We start from the raw sequence: 18,063 nt of genomic DNA, 5'->3' as shown, positions 1-18,063 counted from the left end.
ATAAAAGAGATTACCCCTCACACCCTCTCCCTAATATCTGGTACTGATACAGCTATCACACTGCATAAGTAAACTGTCAGTTCAGCCTGGTGTAGTAAACAAGATTCAACAGAGATACTGTAGTGATGCTATTAATTTTTCCAACTACGTAGTCACTGGCTTCCCTAGTATTTAAATGATTTGTGGCTTGCACAATTTTTTTAGTATGCTTTTAGTATGCTTTCATTTCTTTAATATATAAGTTCTGAAATGGTGGTTCTTGTCAGTAATACAATTTTGTGTCTATAGAAAAGTGTCCAGAATCAAATCTAGCAGGAAGAGATTTCAGGACAGGGTAGGTGATGTATGTGTTGTCTTTGTGGACAGTTACATATTTTTATCAAATTGAGGCAAAAAAAAAGTCTCTCTTGAAACTGGAATTATTAGAACTTTCTAAAGATTTGAACTGACCTTGGTCATCTGCTGCAAGTACTGAAAATATCTCTGTGTAATGTAGAATAAGACACCCTATTCCCTTTGTTCCCAACATTGTTGGGCTCCAATGTATTGATGTTTAACATAGCAGTCTGCTAACTAGTTAGACAGTCACTAATTATGCCAAGTAACATTTGTTTTTTGTGGTGTTTGCTCCTAGTAGCAAATCCACAGTTTTTAATAGAAATATTATTTAGTCTTAAACTCTGATGATATTGCAGCCTTTTCACACCACTTGGCTTTCTTTGCTAGGTTCCAGCTTGTTAGGGACTCTTGTTCAGCCTGCAAAAATAAAACATCAGCTTAAGAGTAGTGTCCTGTGAATCACTAAATTACACTTAAGAAAAACCTTGCATAATGGTAGTAGCTAATGTTTATCTCATGCTTCATGAATACAGGTTTGTGGAGGGAGAAGCGTTAACTAAACTACATACATTTGAATTAAATTTGAGTCAGTAGCAACAATTTATCTATATACAGTATCTATAGATATAGAGATCTCTCTATATCTACATATATATATTTTGTAAATATTTATGGAACTTATCACCTTGTTTTTTAAAAATACATGGCAACATACCCACCCTTCTAGCTGATGCAATCACAGCAAAGCAGGCGATAATTGTGAGGCCAATCATTAGATAACAGGCTTTTACTCGAGCTTTGTTCCTTGCAATGTCCAGCATTTCTGGCCTACAATTAAAATTGCATTGAACAAAATTAGCATGAAACATCAAGAAGTTAGTTCAGCAAACCACAGATAGAACTTTGGTTGGTCTTTTTTTTTTTTTTTTAAAACAAATTAAATACCCTATAGGAATAAACTTCCAGCTGCTAATACGTGACCATTGTGGGCTTGGCATTTATTACTTGGCATTGTCTAACTATTGACTGTTTTGCACAGTAGGACCTAATCCATCTCTAGTTGTAAACAATGCAAGACAGATTTGAGATTTTTGATCTTTCCTATAAATATTTGCAGTGATTGAGACAAGCAGGGCGTAAACTACATTAAAAGTTATTGGTCAGTAGTGATGTGGTGAATTTCAAATACTTCCACATATATGAAAGGATTCTGTTAGAAGGGAACTGGCATTGCTTGATGTGAGGAGTTCTCTTGACTGTTCTGAAATAGATGCATGTATTAGTTGTAATACCTAAACAGCACTTCAAAAACTGCTTAAAGTTTTGACCGTATCCAATCTACTATAGATCTGGGATTTCACATATTTGATTATCTTAATAAAACTGATCAGTTTCACACCATCATGGGTTTTAGTTTTATGCATCATCCGTTTATTTTTAAAAGGATAATTTTGGTATTAAATTAGCATAGGCAATATTTGCATGCTTTCAGTTTTGCATGCCTAAAAAAGAACAGATCATGCTGGCCATGACAGAGGTAGTGTGATTTGTTGACTCCATGGAGCATAGACAGGTCTTTCCTTGAAAGGTGTTTGCCATGCTTACATTCAAATACAGCTTTTTACCTACCAGAAAACCCAACACCCTCTTCCCTCCTTATCCTAGCTTTCAATAATCCCACCCCCTTGCTTCAGATCTCCTGTCACTTGCTGGTTCTCTCCTTGTTCTCAATGCATACATTCCTGATTTTAGCTTTCTCTGCTTTCTAATTCCTGTAATAATTGGGAACCACTAGTGGACCATGCACTAAACACATGCTGGGAAACAGAAACAGAGAATCTCTCCAAAACACGCACAAATGGTCTCCCAAGTTTGATTTCACCCTTTTGCCTGCTGGATACAAGGCCTGGAAACAGTATTCTGAAAATTACCCTTGCATCTCCAGGATTGGGAACCATAGGGTTAGAAAGGACTGCAACTGTCATCTAGCCCAGTGGTTCTCAAATTTATTTGATGTTCCGCCTCCTTTGTCTGTAATAGTTTATGCCACTGCCCTCCCACCTCCTGCCACACAAGTGCATATGCTGCCACCTTGCTTTGAAGGCAGAGTGGAGAGTGGTGCCTGCTGGCTAGGCACCCAGCTCTCAAAGCAATGCCATTGCCAGCAGCACAGAATTAAGGGTGGCACTGCTATACCATTCCACACGTACTACTTTGCTGCTGCTGGCCACAGTGTTGCCTTCAGAACTGGGTGCCCATCCAGCAGCTGCCACTTTCCCAAAGCTTTTCATGCTTCCCCCCCCCCATCCACCAGAATACATTACTGCCCCCCAGTTTGAGAACCTGTGATTTAGTCTAACCCCTTGCCATGATACAGGATTTGCTGTCTAAGCCATCCAATTTCATCTGTTCACTTTTTGCATTAAATGGTCTCTTAAAATTCAGTTTAGTTTTAACTGGCTCTTCATTTTTTTTTTAAATACATTCTAAAAGGCATCCCATATGAAAAGAGAGACTTTTAAAACTTCATGTAATGAGCTTAGACTACAATTTAACACCTTCCCTTCAAAAATAATCCTGTGAAGTGCACAAACACAAGAACCTGACAGCATTACTAGCAGACAAAGCATTTGGTAACAAGCTCTGCCAAAATCTACCTTAACATATAACATTTTTGAAAGGGAAAGGGTATAGTGAAATTGTGGGGCCTACAATGCTTCCCATCAGCCCATAAAATCTACACCACACACAGTGGCAGATCTTACAAGCAACTGAGCTTACTGTAAATGAGGGTTATGAGTTGAGGGTGTAGTGCACCTCCAAGGGGATTGTCAGGGCTTGCAGGTTTGATCATTGGTGTGAGGATACTGTAGCTGTATTTCATAATGCTAAACATATTAGGTATGAGGTCAAAACCAGACTAGCACATAAAACTATTAAATCTAGGATCCATTTGGAGCAGCAGAGGCCAAAATATAAATTCATTACTTGTTTGCCTTAATGCCTTAATCATATTTTACAGTGCACTAATTGAAGCTGTTCTGAAGCAGAATCCCACTTCCTACCTGCTTTCTGCCACTGTTTCAAGGAAACAGACCTAATTATGGTTTTCTGTAGTCTTTCATTAAGGACTGTATCTCTCAATCCTTACTCAAGCCAAACTCCTACTGAAATCAGTGGAGATTTGTTTAAGCAAATCTTGAACAAGGACTGCAGGATTTGGTCCTTAATGCCAAATATCCTACAGGAGCAGATTTTACTCACATGTAACATTTGCTTTGCCATTGCAAAGGGCCATTTTGATAGCTAAATCATTTTCGTTTTTAATTGCTTTACATTTGAATCTTCCAAAAATACATATTACATTGCTCTCCTATTTCTCTCTAAAGGATAACTCTCTTGTACTGAAGATTGAGTGTGATTTTTTTTGACCCTGTTGAAGTCACAGAAGTTTTGCCACTGACTTCAAGAGGTCAGGATTTCTCACTAAGGGAGGACATTCTGACAAGAGTGTAGGGAACAGCCATGAGATTAATATCAGACAAAAGTTGGGGCTATTGTTGCTTGCAGAGATGCTCTTGCTTATTTTCTCAGCTGCAGTAGGAATGAAACTTGGGAACAAAGGAAACATCCTGGAGTCATCCTTGAAACTCAGGTATCAGTGGGGTAACCGTGTTAGTCTGGATCTGAAAAAAGCAACAATGAGTCCTGTGGCACCTTAAAGACTAACAGATGTATTGGAGCATAAGCTTTCGTGGGTATGTCTGACAAAGTGGGTATTCACCCATGAAAGCTTATGCTCCAATACATCTGTTAATCTTTAAGGTGCCACAGGACTCATTGTTGCTTTATCCTTGAAACTGCCTCTTAATAAAGTCCAATATGTTATATATGGCCAACCAGGGATGAAGGCTGGTGATAAAAAGTACAGTTCTTCTGTGGATTAGTTACATTTTGTATCAATGAGGCTGAGGAATGAACATTAACTAATGTTACATGAACTTCACATTTATATTCAACTACTTAGGGAGGGAAAAGGGAGAAGAATTGTCAGTGACATGAATTGAGGTGGTTAGCGGGGGAGCAATATTTCGACATCAAGACTTACTCTCAGGGTATTCAGTATTGTCCTAGAAATACTTCTTTTTAAGTACAGTATTTTTTTTAACCGGCAGTAAGTACATGCTTCCCTCTCTCCTCCCACCCTCTTTCTCAAATACTTCCTTGCCTTGTAATAAAGTGTGTGGAATGGATGATCACTAAATGATGACATGAAACAAGTTAGAAGATATATTTTGTTTATGTAGTCCGTAAACAGAAAATAACATTTACTGATACAGTCTTCCTCTGATTACACATTAGATAAACCAAGCAAATAAACAAGTTGGTCTGTAAATACAACCAAAGCTCAAACCACTGCTGCACTTAAGGCCAAATCCTGTCTGCCTTGCTCAGGGGCGTAGTTCTGTTTACTTATGATGATGAGCACCGGGTCTTGGCTCTTAAACTGTAAAATCATCTAAAAATACCTGAAATCCTCAAGGAAAACTTGACCTTTCAAATGTTGTAAAACATTGACAGATTCAAACTTTTGGGGGAGTTTGAAAAGGCGGAACCGTCTTTTCAGCCTAGTAAGCTTCAGTAGGAACCAATAATGCACTTACGGGATCCTTGAGGGAATCTCTTCATCAGTCTTGAAGCGTCCTGTCCACATGAGGATTTTTTTGTCAAAGTTGGAAGGTTTGTAACTACCAGGTACTTTGTACATCTTCTTAGCTGAAAGATAACCAGAGAAAAGCACCTCATCACTTTGTGCACTGGAGAGGTAATGGGATTGGTGGGGAGTGTCCCTAGCCATGGTCCATCTCTGTTACTGGGTTCAGGACTTTTTTTGTTCTGGTTAAGACCTTAACCTTTACTCTTGAATAACCTTTCTTGTACCTCAAATCATTTATATTCTCTATGTTTGCAGTGGTGGTGTGGCCAAGATGGTTCCAGGATACTAGAGAGACAAAATGGGTGAGGGAATGTCTCTTACTGTACCAACTTCTGTTGCTGAAAGAGATTGATTGGAAGAAGAGCTCAGTGGAGCTCAAAAGGTTCTCTCTCTCATTTTGGGTCACACTTATGGATCGGTGTAGAAACTGGATCTACCAGGAATCTGCTGATTTTTGTACCCATGTGGCTGAATTGTACTATCAGCCTAAAGAACAAGCCTGTCTGCTCCTCAAAAATTTAAACCTTGCTGCACTATGGCACATGAGTATTGTAAAACCTTGTTTCCACACCTGGCTCCAGCCAATTTTTAACCCCACCCCCAATGCTAAAGCCTCATCAGAGAACAAGTTTGGCTGCTTCCATTCCAGCAAAACCATCCAGATGTTAATTCAGCCTGGGTCTAGGACAGCTCCTTGAACCCGGATCTGGTAGCTGGATCCTGCAAGACTTTGGCCCCAGTCACCCAAATTCCACTGTTTAACAGGAGAACGTGTTCAGCTGTTTCTGCTGCATCTTCAAAATCCAGTCCCAGTGGCATCCCAGTGTATCAGCACCTTAAACTAGATACTCAGACTGAGGCTCCGGCGCCAGGAGTGGCTCTTCAATGTGTTTCTTGTGGCTGTTTGCAGGACATGATATTAAAAAAATGTGATTTAATTATTAATCAATCTGGATCCTTTTAATATGTTATTGTAAAATACTTGCTTAGACATTTTGCTGTGAGAATAAAGTGGGTGTGGTTCATTTACGCCCCCTTCTCCCCCCCCAAGGAATTCACACTACTCTGACTCTTTTGGGTAATGTTGACCGCCAATTTGGCTCTTGAACTGCTGGGGTCCCACTAGCACTGCCTTAAATGCTCAGATCAAGCTGCTGCATCTTGGCAAATTTTGGCCCCAACTCCATAAAGGTGGTCCTCAAAATCGAGAACAAATGCCTCTACTACTCCATCATCAAAAGGTAGCCCCCATGCCCTCTCCTCCTGGGGCAGGCGGCAGGGTGGTTTTATTGGGGGGGGGAGGGAAAGTAGCCTTGTTCTCTATGTTAACGGTACAGTTTGGGGGCTTGGGTCCAAACGTTGGCTGGATCGAGGCAGCTCCCGCGTTTATTCTCTCTTTCTCACCCCCACCCTTTACTGGCCTGAAGCAGAAGGGAGATCCGGAGCGCTGGGCAGAGCTGCAAACACCCCGGTCGGACACGTCCCAGCGGGGAGCCCCTGGTGCTTGCCAGGGTCCTGGGGCGGGGTGCAGCGTAGCGGATGCAAGCAGCCGGAGAGGAGGCGAGAGGGTCTCTGTGAGTCACAGCACAGGGGAGCCCCGGGCTCCCCGTTTACTTACCCGAGCTGATGGCCCCTGGGCTTCGGTTGTGGGCGCTGCTGGAGGAAGCTGCAGTGGCCGCGATCCCACGGGCTGCCGGCCTGAGCAGGCGGGCGTGCAGCTGCCCTTCGCCCAGGAGCCGGCCCAGGCAGGCGCGGCTCCCAGCTGCCGCCAGCATGGCAAGGACCGCGCTGCTTGGCTGCCGCCTCCGAGCCGGCTGAGGCTGGGCAGGCAACGCGGAGAGGGGATCCCGCACCCCCTGCAGTCCAGAGAGCAGCCGGCACCAGCTCCAGCCCCTGGCAGCCTCCCTGCGACCGCCCCCTCCTCTGGGCCGGGGACCGCCAGCCTCTGCCCCCACACCGCTCGCTAGCTCAGCTCAGGACTGCAGCCCCCTCGGGATCTGCCTCCTCCCTCCAACCCAGCGAACTTCACCAGCCCCCAGGCACTTGTCGCCCCCTCCACCCGCCGTCCCATAATGTCCCCCATGGGAAAACTGCTTGTCCTAGCTGCTGCAGCTCTGGTCCAGCAAGCACGTGGCTGGTGCTTCCCTCTCACCCCTTGGGAAATGCTGCTGCTGCCACTTCTCTCATCTCCTGTGCGGGAAGGAGGGAGGGAGCTGTTTCTCTTCGCTTATTAGGATGACCCATCTCCATGTGCCTGCCCTGTGGGCCGGGAAGCGTGACTTCTTACCTGCTACCCCCTCAAACTGCGGTCCCCAGCAGTTCTCTCGGTTCTGCTCCGATTAGCTGGATCTGATGGGTGTGAGAAACCAGGGAAGGTTTTGCTTCCTGCTGGGCCAGGGTTGAGAGGGCTGATCCAGGCTGGCAAAATGTGAAGGAGAGAGAAACAACAGCATTTGCTACACACTAGTAAAGTTGTGTGGTCAGAAAATACTTCACACCAATGTGGGATAGACTCATTGTAAATTAGCAAATGGGGTAAGGGAGAAAGGGGGCTGAAAGTCAGTGCCTGCACATCAGATTTCCGTCTTGCCAGTCATGTAGTATCAAGTAACTGTCCCAGTGTGCACAATGCCTAGAAAAATGGAGGCCTGATTCTTGAATGGCACCATTAGCTGCAACCACAATTCAAATAATAACAATAGATCCTGTCTCTGCATAAAATCTCACTGCTGCCATTCTAGGAAAATGCCAACAGCAGCACAAATAAAAGGTTTGCCAACATGAGACCTCATCATGTTCCCATACGCATGAAATGACCAACAAGAAAATTTAGATATTCTGTTTAAAAGGGACTCATAAATCACCTTCTTGCCTCTAGCAACTAGTGCCAGGGCAGTGTAAAATGCCCATTAGCATGCAAAACCAACAGCTAATTTTCCGAAACGTCAAAATAACAGGGCTAATCTCAATGTTGTTAAATTATGTTTCTAGCCCTTTGCCATGTAAAAATAGTCTTGTGAATGAAAGTTAACAGACTGCAGGGACTGAAAACACATCACTGATTTTTCCTAAAAATCCTGGATTATTCATTGTACCCCTTCTGCCACCCATGTCTGGCCTTTGTCATTCTATGTATCTCATGGTCACAGATCCCTTAGTCATTGGAAGGAACCCCACCAGTTTGTGACTAAGGGAGGCAGTGCCGTGCATGCTGTAACTAATAGCAACAATGCTGCTTCATGCAGCCTCCCAGCAGACTTTTCCCTTCTGAGAGGGGTCAACTATCTCAGCAGGTTATCACAGTGCAGCTTCATTGCTGTCAAAGGTCTTGGGAGGTGATAGTGAGTTTCCATGCTTAGTTTGCTTGCTTGTCTGCTGTGGAAAAATATCACAACTGGCAAAAGGAGTCACTGTTTGTCAAATGGCAAACAGTTCTTTAGAACACAGGCTGTGGGATCAACCTAGCAAAAATTGTTCCCAAGGTTACTCTCCCAGAGTTTTGCTGCAGTAAAAGCCTGAGGCTGGATTCTCAGCCCTATGGTGGCTCTTTTGTCTCCCTCTGGCTTTTCAAAAATCTGCAAAGCCAGCTTAGCTGGCCAGCTGATGATTTCTTTTCTGTGATCCAGAGCTGATGCAGTTCCTGGTGTAGGGACATTCCTGGGAGAAATGGGGGAGCTCTCTATGTCCTGATAATCCTATTGCCAGACAGTCTCTTTGGGGCAACAGGCAGCTTGGCATAATTTAGAGCAGTCCTGCGGCTGTAGGGACCAAAGTGGCCTCTTGCCTGCCCCAAGACTGAGGGAACCCAAAGATGGCATAAAGCCACCTTCCCTTTCACCCCTTGCCCCTCACTGAGTGCAGCTCTCTAGACTAGAAAATCTAGCCTCTGGTACACAAGGGTGTTATAATTCTGGCTGCTTTATGATAGCAGCCTTAGGGAACTCCTGAAATCTTCAGGGTGCCGTAAATAGCCTTTTTCTTCACTTTGCTGTTTACAGGGGAATGTAGAGCTTCACATGTCTTTCCTATGATATCTTCACCTAATAAAAAAACAGAGAATAGTTTCCACATAGAAAGCAGTATGCTTAGTACTTCCTGCACAGGAAACCATCTGCTTTATATCATGGATGGAAGGAGAGTTTTTTGTTTTATTCCCCATGCATGCACACAGTACATTATTTGTGTACATCCTAAAAGAGCAGCCCAGTATGCCCAAGTGTCTTTTGCAAAAATTGGAGATGGGTTGAAAATGCAGCTGAGGAAATGACATGGATTTTGCATTATTTAGTTCCTTGCAGAATTTCCTCATGTAGTTTTCCTCATAATTTGCTGCAGAAGTAAACCATTTCTCTCCATTCTATGGCACACAAACTAACTTTTTCTTCAGATGTGCTGCAAATGGAACAGTGCTGCAAGATGAAATGACCTCCTGGTCAGCCATGATGATGCATTTCTTCCAGTAGGAATTTTGATGGCAAAAGTTTTTAAAAAAAAGCTGCCAATGGAAGATGCCCATGGATATTTTGTACCAAGAATTTCTGTTGATTTAATCAAATTAATAATATGTTCCACTGCTGAGTGAGAGAAATGTGTTCCATATTTTTCATTCATTTGGCTCCATTTAGGAAGTCCTCTGGTAGCCAGAGCACAGTTGGAAAGCAGCACCTGAATGAAACCACCCTCTTGAGTCCATCTGCCTCCTGGCTCTAGCAAACTTGTATGCTACATCTCTTTCCTCACCTTTTACATTAGAATCCACCGCTGGTAGCAGAAAGAGATGTGGAACAAACCATTTTCATTTTTCAATACAAAGCTGAATCAATATATCCCATATGCTATACTGTCACATACATCACTATTTCTAGGATATCACCACTTCTCTCAAGGCTCAAAAATGCAAATTCTAATGAAATACTTCTACATTTATTTCAGATAAGTACTTTTTACCTTTTCTGCTTTTACAATGCTTGACAGAGCAAAGAGGTGCAGTATAATTGGAGGGACCTCAGGCAATGGTAGTAGGTAGCCAACTTTCTACTCACACAAAACCAAACACCCTTGCCCCACTGTGACGAGTTCAGTCACAGAGACCCCCCTGGGACTGTCACCTGGTGTGCTGAAATTACCTCTGAGCCCATTTTCCCTGCCAGCTTGGGACGTCCAGAACCATGCCTTGTTGAGCCAGACACGCTAGCCTGATGGTCCACACCCCCAAAGCTGCAGACTTAACTGAAAACAGCTCAGTAGGTTGCCTATCTCCAGCATCCAGATACCCAGATCCCAATGGGATCCAAACCTCAAATAAATCCATTTTATTCTGTATAAAGTTTATACAGGGTAAATTCATAAATTGTCCTCCCTCTAGGACACTAATAGAGAGATATGTAGAGCTGTTTGCTCCCTCATGTATTAATCACTTACTCTGGGTTTATTAATAAAAGTGATTTGATTAAGTATAAAAAATAGGATTTAAGTGGTTTGAAGTAGCAACAGACAGAACAAAGTAAGTCACCAAGCAAAATAAAGCAAAAACACGGAAGTCTAAGCCTAGTAAGTTAAGAAACTGATTACAGGTAATATGTCACCCTCAGAGATGTTCCAATAAGCTTCTTTCACAGACTAGACTCCTTTCTAGTCTGGGCCCAATCCTTTCCTCTGGTACAGTCCTTGTTAGTTCCAGCAGACATTTCAGGTGGTAAGCAGGGGTTTTCTCATGACTGACAGCCTCCTTTGTCCTGCTCCACCCCCTTTTATAGCTTTGGCACTAGGCGGAAATCTTTTGTCTCTCTGGGTCTGCACCCATCCTACTAAATGGAAAAGTACAAGGATTAAAATGGATTTCGTTATCAGGTACATGGTCACATGTCACTGTAACACCTCCTAGTGTCTATTTTTCCTGGGTTGGCCCACATGTACACAGCTTTGAAGGTAACAACCATTTACAACCAATTGTCCTAGTCAATGAGCACCATCAAGATTCTAAACCACCATTAATGGCCCACACTTTGGATAATTACAATAGGACCTCAGAGTTATACTTCATATTTAGCTTTAGATACAAGAATGATACATGCATACAAATAGGAGGAATATATTCAGTAGTTTATAACCTTTGTTATAATACCTTACAAAAGACCTTTTGCATGAAGCATATTTCAGTTACATCATATTCAAAAGTATACTTCCATAAAGCATATGGAGTGCAATGTCACACCCACCCCCTCCCACACCCCTCATCCAAGTTCCCACCCTGCCCTGCCCCTTCTCTGAGGCCCCGCCCCCACTCACTGCCTTCCCCTCCCCTGTCACTAGCTTTCCCTACCCTCACTTGCTAATTTTCGCCAGGCTTGCTCAGGGGGTTGGGATTTGGGTGGTGGGGGGAGGGCTCTGGCTGGGAATGTGGGCTCTGAGAGGTCAGACATGAGGTATTCAAGCTGCAGGAAGTGGCTCCGGGCTGCAGCAGGGGCTTGGGGTGTAGGGGGGTGAGGCTCTGGCTGGGGGTGTGGGCTCTTGTGTGGGGCCAGGGATGAGGGATTTGGGATAGAAGAGGGGGATCTGGACTGGGGCAGGGAGTTGGGGTGTGGGGGGGTATGAGGGCTACAGCTGAGGTTGCAGACTCCAGGGTGGGGCTGGGGATGAGAGGTTTGGGGTGTAGGGGGGTGCTCAGGGCTGGGACCGAGGGGTTCGGAGGGTGAGAAGGGGATCAGGGCTGTGGCAAGGGGTTGGGGCATGTGGGGGTAAGGGCTCTGTCTGGGGGTAAGGGCTCTGAGATGGGGCTGGGAATGAGGGGTTTGGGGTATGCCACTAACTGTACTTTTAACAGCCACCAGGGTTAACGGACTTTTAACGGATGCTGACTGGAGCCGCCAGGGTCCCTTTTTGTCCAGGTATTCCAGTTGAAAACCAGATGCCTGGCAACCCTAAGTGGTAGCACCTCACTTTCTTATATTCTCTGCCTGTGGCACGCACCAGTTTGGTCTAGCTCAAGCTGTTAGGTTCATTTGGGGGGTATCTGGGTGAAATTTAAGGGCCTGTGATATACAGGAAGTCAGACTACATGATCTAATGGGCCCTTCGGTCCTTAAATTCTGTGAAATGATGGAAGATCAGTTGTATTTTTAAAAGTTACAATTTACATTTGTAATACTAATTAGTATCTCTATATCAATTGAAACAAATATATGTAGATTTTAGAAGAAATGGGAAAGAAACCACTGCAAACAGCAGCACACCACCAATAATAATGCAACTTAATTTTGCATTAAAAATATTTCTAATACATCAGCAAAGAGGCAGATCACTTTAACAGTTATTAGGCAGCACTAGAACTTCCTTGTCCAGCACACACAGACAAAACACAATATTAATGCACCACCAGATGGCAGCAGCACAAAAATTACATAAAACACTAGTTCAGCAAGTAGGATCAATATTGGTGAAATGCATCTGGAATGCTAATATGGCTTATTGCCTTTAAAACAAATATTGAAGTGCTACCAAACAGTTCACCCTAATTTTCTCCACTGGTGAAGGGTGAGGTAGGCAACTTCTCTGAGTCTTATAAATCTAAATATGGGCATAATCTTAACTGTTTCTGAAATCAAATGTTCAAGAGCCACACACTGTGGCCCTGACAATTGTGGAAAAACTTGAGCACTAAAGAACAGTAAAGTAGAGAACTAACAGCAACCCCATAAAGTATAACCATAATTAAGTAGACTGTACGATGCAGATTGCTGTATGTCACCCCACTTCATAGAGTATCTCTTTCCTCAAAAAGCTCCTTTCAAAAAATGTACTTTGTAGTGATGTCCCGAAGGTCAACAGACTTTGGCTGTTTCAGACGAAGATGAGGGAGGTTGGCTTCCCCTAACTAAGAATGCTCTAATTGGTTCAAGTAGGCCCAGGCTGGACAAAATTGAGTTCGTCATGTTGAGACACTTACCACTTGGAAGGATGTTGCAGCAGTTAGGGAGCTAGCCTAGGATTAAGAAAACCCAATTCTGTTCCCTGTTATGCCACAGACTTCCTGGGTGATTTATGACAAGTCAATTAAGTCTAGATCCTCAAAGGTATTCAGAGCCTAAATCCTTTTAAGGATCTAGGCCTTTCTCTCTCAGTTTCTTGTCTGTCAAATGGAGATAATAGTACTTTCCTATCTCACAGGGATATTGTCAGGATAAAAACATCAAAGATTATGAAGTCCTCGTATCCTGCAGTAATGGGGGCCATGGAAACAACAAAAATTCACTATCAATGGAGCCTTCCTCTGAGTTTTCCAGGTTAGTAACATTAGTTGAACCTTGTGTCTGAAATGCTGACTGGAATAGGTATTAAGATCTGCAGCAAAATGGACAGCTCCCAAGGTACAATTTTTCTTGTATTGTCCTGTTGACATAACAGTGCACTGTTTTGAATGATCATGTCCTAGTTCTTGAGTACTTGCCCTCCCCTATGCTACATGTCAACATGGACAGCTATTTTTGGATCAATCTATAGTCAAGGGAAAGAGACATTAAATGCCTTCGTATCTGAGTAAATTTTATTTCCAAAATCAGAGTTTAGTCAGGTAGCATGTAACTTGTACAATATACATTATGTATATTTCAAGGGTTTTTTGTTTTTGATATTTCCCCCCCCCCCCCCCCCCCCCCCCGGAGATCTTGTGTATTGTGATTACACTGGTCTACAATTTTTGAGAAGTCGTCTGCTTCAGAGATAAAATGTGATATTTATTATGTATTTTGATGTGCTGAATTCAAATATGACAATTAAAACAACTGATTGGCTACTGTTTCTAAGATATTTAAGGTTTTACATTTTATGTCTATGTATATTGTGTAGATAGTAGAGTTTTAATCATAAATTGTAAACCTAGGTCTTTTCATGAGTTTATGGTTGCTTTACATGATATTTCACCTGTCCTGTTTATGTAACACTTTAAAAATCAGCAAAAGGGTTATATAAATAAAATTGATTATGAAACAAAAGGCAAAAAACTAGTATGTACGTAGTTTAGTCCTATTCAGTGTCTACTCGGCGCTTCTTGGCTTGTCTCTTGTATTCTTGAAATGGAGCATCTCTTGTCACTGTCCAGCAATAGTCTGCAAGCATTGATGGGCTCCATTTGCCCTGATAGCCTGCCAGGAGATTCCACTGCTGTAGTCTGGAGCCCAACAGCTCTGCCTTACTCTTGGGTAATTCCAAATCCCTGACAAGGTCATTCAGTTCACCTTGTGTTATGAGGTGTGGTTCAGAGGAGGAGGATGGGAGAAAATGTGGGTCCTGTGACATTGATGGTTCAGGACCAGAAGTTTCATCCTCTTCCTCTTCCTCATCTGACTCAAGTGAGAATTATTCTGGTGCATCAGGAACCGGCAGTCCTTCTCCGTGGGGTACTGGGCGTATAGCTGATGGAATGTTTGGATAATGCACAGTCCACTTTTTCTTCTTTGACACACCTTTCCCAACTGGAGGTACCATGCAGAAGTAATAATTGCTGGTATGATCTGTTGGCTCTCTCCAAATCATTGGCACTGCAAAAGGCATAGATTTCCTTTTCCTGTTCAACCACTGGCGAAGATTTGTTGCACAAGTGTTGCAGCATATGTGTGGGGCCCACCTCTTGTCCTGATCTCCAATTTTGCAGCCGAAATAAAGGTGATAGGCTTTCTTAACCATAGTGGTTATACTGCGCTTTTGTGATGCAAAAGTCACTACACCACAAACATAGCAGAAGTTATCTGCACTGTTCACACAAGTACGAGGCATCTCTGCTCACTTTGGCTAAACAGAAATGTGTCCCTTTGCAAAATCAAACACTGACAAATAAGAGAGCATGACACTGTATGATTTCTAGAGCTGATATAGGGCAATTTGTTCAGCAGAGTTATGTAAGCTTTGTTATGATTGCATCATCCATGACTTCTAGGATAACATGATGCAATTCATATCATGTATGATGCAATACTAGCTTCAGATTGCATCATTCACTGTTTTGCCTAAAAAGCAAGTACTGTCCAAACCCAGTCATAGATTTATTCATAGATCCAGTCAAAGATGTATTTTAGTCATTTCTGGTTTAAATTGAGATCCCTTCCCTTTTTAACTCACGTATCCTCCGCCATTCCCAAGTCAAGGGTCGTATATACTGACCCAATAGCATATCTTGAAAACGAGAGCCAATCAACAATTTTAAGCATCATTTTCATTCTCAGTGACCCAGAATTAGTAAAGTTGGACTACATTTATTTCAGAAGCATTTTGGCTGTAGAGCAGTGTTATATATGGCTCCAAATCGCAATCGTTTAGTGGCTTGTGCTTATTATAATAAGCTAAGAGAGTTTTTGTCATTTAATTAGCTGTTATTTCATTCCCCTAACAGAACAACATCCCGCTAACTTCAAGCAATGAAAATTCCATGCTGGAGCTTTCAGTGGTCATTATAATGTTTAAGGGTGGGGGCAGATGTGTATGTGTGTGTAACTCCTGCTGCTGTTACAAGTGCATGTCTTTAAAAACATCCCAAAACATCAGTTATCATTGTGACAATGAATGGCAAGGTCCTTCCACACTAAGAGAGTGGAGGTTGTTTTAAAGAAAACAGCACAATCTGTTCAACATTACACAGCCTGACACACAGACAACAACCCCATAGGTAAGGTTGTGCTGAGACTTGGACTTGACTCAGGAATAAAATCCTTGTTTTTCACACTTTTGTGGTGGAAATGCGCCTCCAAAACTGACACATTAACTCAGGGGTTGGCAACTTTTCAGAAGTGCTGTGCTGAGTCTTCATTTATTCACTCTAATTTAAGGTTTCGCTTGCCAGTCATACATTTTAACGTTTTTAGAAGGTCTCTTTCTATAAGTCTATAATATATAACTAAACTATTGTTGTATGTAAAGTAAATAAGGTTTTAAAAATGTTTAAGAAGCTTCATTTAAAATTAAATTAAAATGCAGAGCCCCATGGACTGGTGGCCAGGACCCAGGCAGTGTGAGTGCCACTGAAAATCAGCTCACGTGCCACCTTTGGCATGTGTGCCATAGGTTGCCTACCCTTGCATTAACTCGTCCTAGAACAACTGAATGGTCTATTAGTTTTTTGTTTGTTTGTTTTTGGGAGCCGGGCAGTGCCTCCCTTTCCCCCCCCCAACAACATGGCCTTGGGGGAGAACTCTCAAGAGGTGCCAGCCAGACTCTAGCTGGTTGCTACAGAAGAGGGACCTTTTTCACCTTCAGTCAAAACTGTGGAGTGTTCTCTTTGAAAAGCCCTGCTAGGCCTATGCTGACTGACTATTTCCTCCAACCTTCCCTCTCTCCTCCCTCCAGTCTCTTCATCTCAGCTTCACTCCACACATGCCCTACTTACTGTCTTCTCCCCTGCCCTGTCCACCTCACCCCCTTCCCTTCCCTTCTCTTTCCATTTAGCTGATCCTCTCCTAACTAATCCCACCCCCAATATTGACTCATTGTTTCCTTGTACTCACCCATCTGTCTGTACCCATTGGTTGTCTTTTGTCTTATACTTAGATTGTAAGCTCCTTGGGGTGGAGACTGTTCTGAGTTTGTTCAGCTCCTAATACAACAGGGCTCTAAGTCCATGACTGGGGCTTCTAGGTGCTATGGGAATACAGATTATTATTAATTATTATTATACATTGTCCTTGGCAGAGGAAACATTTAAAAATACTCCATTTTTGAAATTGAAGTCTTAGTATCTCCCCCTTTTTCAGCTCCCCCTAGCTAAGGAACCACAGTCTCCATAAACTGCATGGCACACACACATAAGGTCTAATGACTTCTCCCAGATAGGCTGCTTTGGACATTTCCACACATCACTTAACATAATTTGGCATATCCTTTACTAGTTCTACTAAGAATAGCCAGCAGAATTGTCAAGTCTTATCAGCTACATTGTTAGACTTACAAATGGTGCCTTGCACAGAACTGGGGAGCCAGGGAGGCAGTCATGGGGCTGGGGAGCAGAAGGCCATGATGGGGGATTCAGTGCCTGGGCAGGACACAGATATGTGTGAAGGGAGAATGGCCCTGGAGGGAGGAGCAGTGGATGGGCTTGAGGCCTGGAGGTTTAGCAGGGCACAACTCCTCTCCATTCCTCTTTGGCCACCCATGCCCCACATCTCCCTCATGCTCTCCCCATAAAAATCTGCCACATCCCCCCCAACTCCCATGCCTCCCAGAATGGATGCTTGCCCTGCTAGGCTAATCCTACAGCTCCCTGCTCGAGACATGTTACCGCTATGACCCTCCCAAAACATATTGCTCCCAAAATCTCCCACAGAAGGAACACAAGGCAAAACAGGGAGAGAACAGATTAAAAAATACTGAGATAAATTAGATGTGTTCAAATCAGCGCGACCTCATTAGATTCACCCCAGGATACTTACGGAACTAGGTGAAGCAGTCGTGGAACCATTAGCAATTACCTTAGAGAACTCCTGGAGGACGGGTGAGGCCCCAGAAGACTATAGAAGGGAAACATAGCACCCAACTTTGAAAAAGTGAACAAAGAGGACCTGGGGAATTATAGACCAGTCAGCCTAATTTTGATACGTGGAAAGATACTGGAACAAATTATTAAACAAGCGATTCATAGACTCATAGACTTTAAGGTCAGAGGGACCATTATGATCATCTAGTCTGACCTCCTGCACAATGCAGGCCACAGAATAGACGATAATAGGCTTATAAAGAATAGCCAGCATGGATTTTTCAAGACAAAGTCATGCCAAAACAACCTAATTTCTTTCTTTGACAGTTCTAGTGGTGGGAGGCAGCAGTAGATGTGATATAGTAACGCTTTTGACACAGTTCCACATGACCTTCTTATGAGCAAATTAGGGAAACGTGGCCTAAACAGAATTACTATAAGGTGCACAACTGGTTGAAACATAGTAGTCAAAGAGTAGTTATCAATGGTGTGCTATCTAACTGGGAGGGCATACTTAGTGGGGTTGCACAGGAGCCAGTCCTGGGTCTGG

General features: G+C 43.1%; 1 protein-coding gene across 1 annotated transcript; it reads right to left on the bottom strand.

Moving 5' to 3' along the window:
• Positions 1 to 403: 403 nt before the first annotated feature.
• Positions 404 to 7,003, bottom strand: FAM162B (family with sequence similarity 162 member B). Its single transcript, XM_050949959.1, has 4 exons — positions 6,675 to 7,003; positions 5,004 to 5,115; positions 1,059 to 1,167; positions 404 to 756 (listed from the first exon to the last, which is right to left on the bottom strand). Exons 1-4 carry the CDS (start codon positions 6,829 to 6,831, stop codon positions 664 to 666), a joined length of 471 nt encoding a protein of 156 aa, XP_050805916.1. The 5' UTR covers positions 6,832 to 7,003; the 3' UTR covers positions 404 to 663.
• Positions 7,004 to 18,063: the final 11,060 nt, after the last annotated feature.

This window comes from Gopherus flavomarginatus, chromosome 4 (assembly GCF_025201925.1).
Source record: "Gopherus flavomarginatus isolate rGopFla2 chromosome 4, rGopFla2.mat.asm, whole genome shotgun sequence".
NCBI lineage: Eukaryota > Metazoa > Chordata > Testudines > Testudinidae > Gopherus > Gopherus flavomarginatus.
This window is presented reverse-complemented; position numbering and strand designations above follow the sequence as displayed.

Bases quoted from the DNA above. Each gene is read 5' to 3' on its own strand.
- FAM162B (XM_050949959.1), bottom strand. From the start codon at position 6,831: ATGCTGGCGGCAGCTGGGAGCCGCGCCTGCCTGGGCCGGCTCCTGGGC. The intron at 5,116-6,674 runs GTAAGTAAACGG...GTTATCTTTCAG, and splicing joins CCCAGGGGCCATCAGCTCGG to CTAAGAAGATGTACAAAGTA. The intron at 757-1,058 runs GTGGGTATGTTG...TTATTTTTGCAG, and splicing joins TGATTGCATCAGCTAGAAGG to GCTGAACAAGAGTCCCTAAC.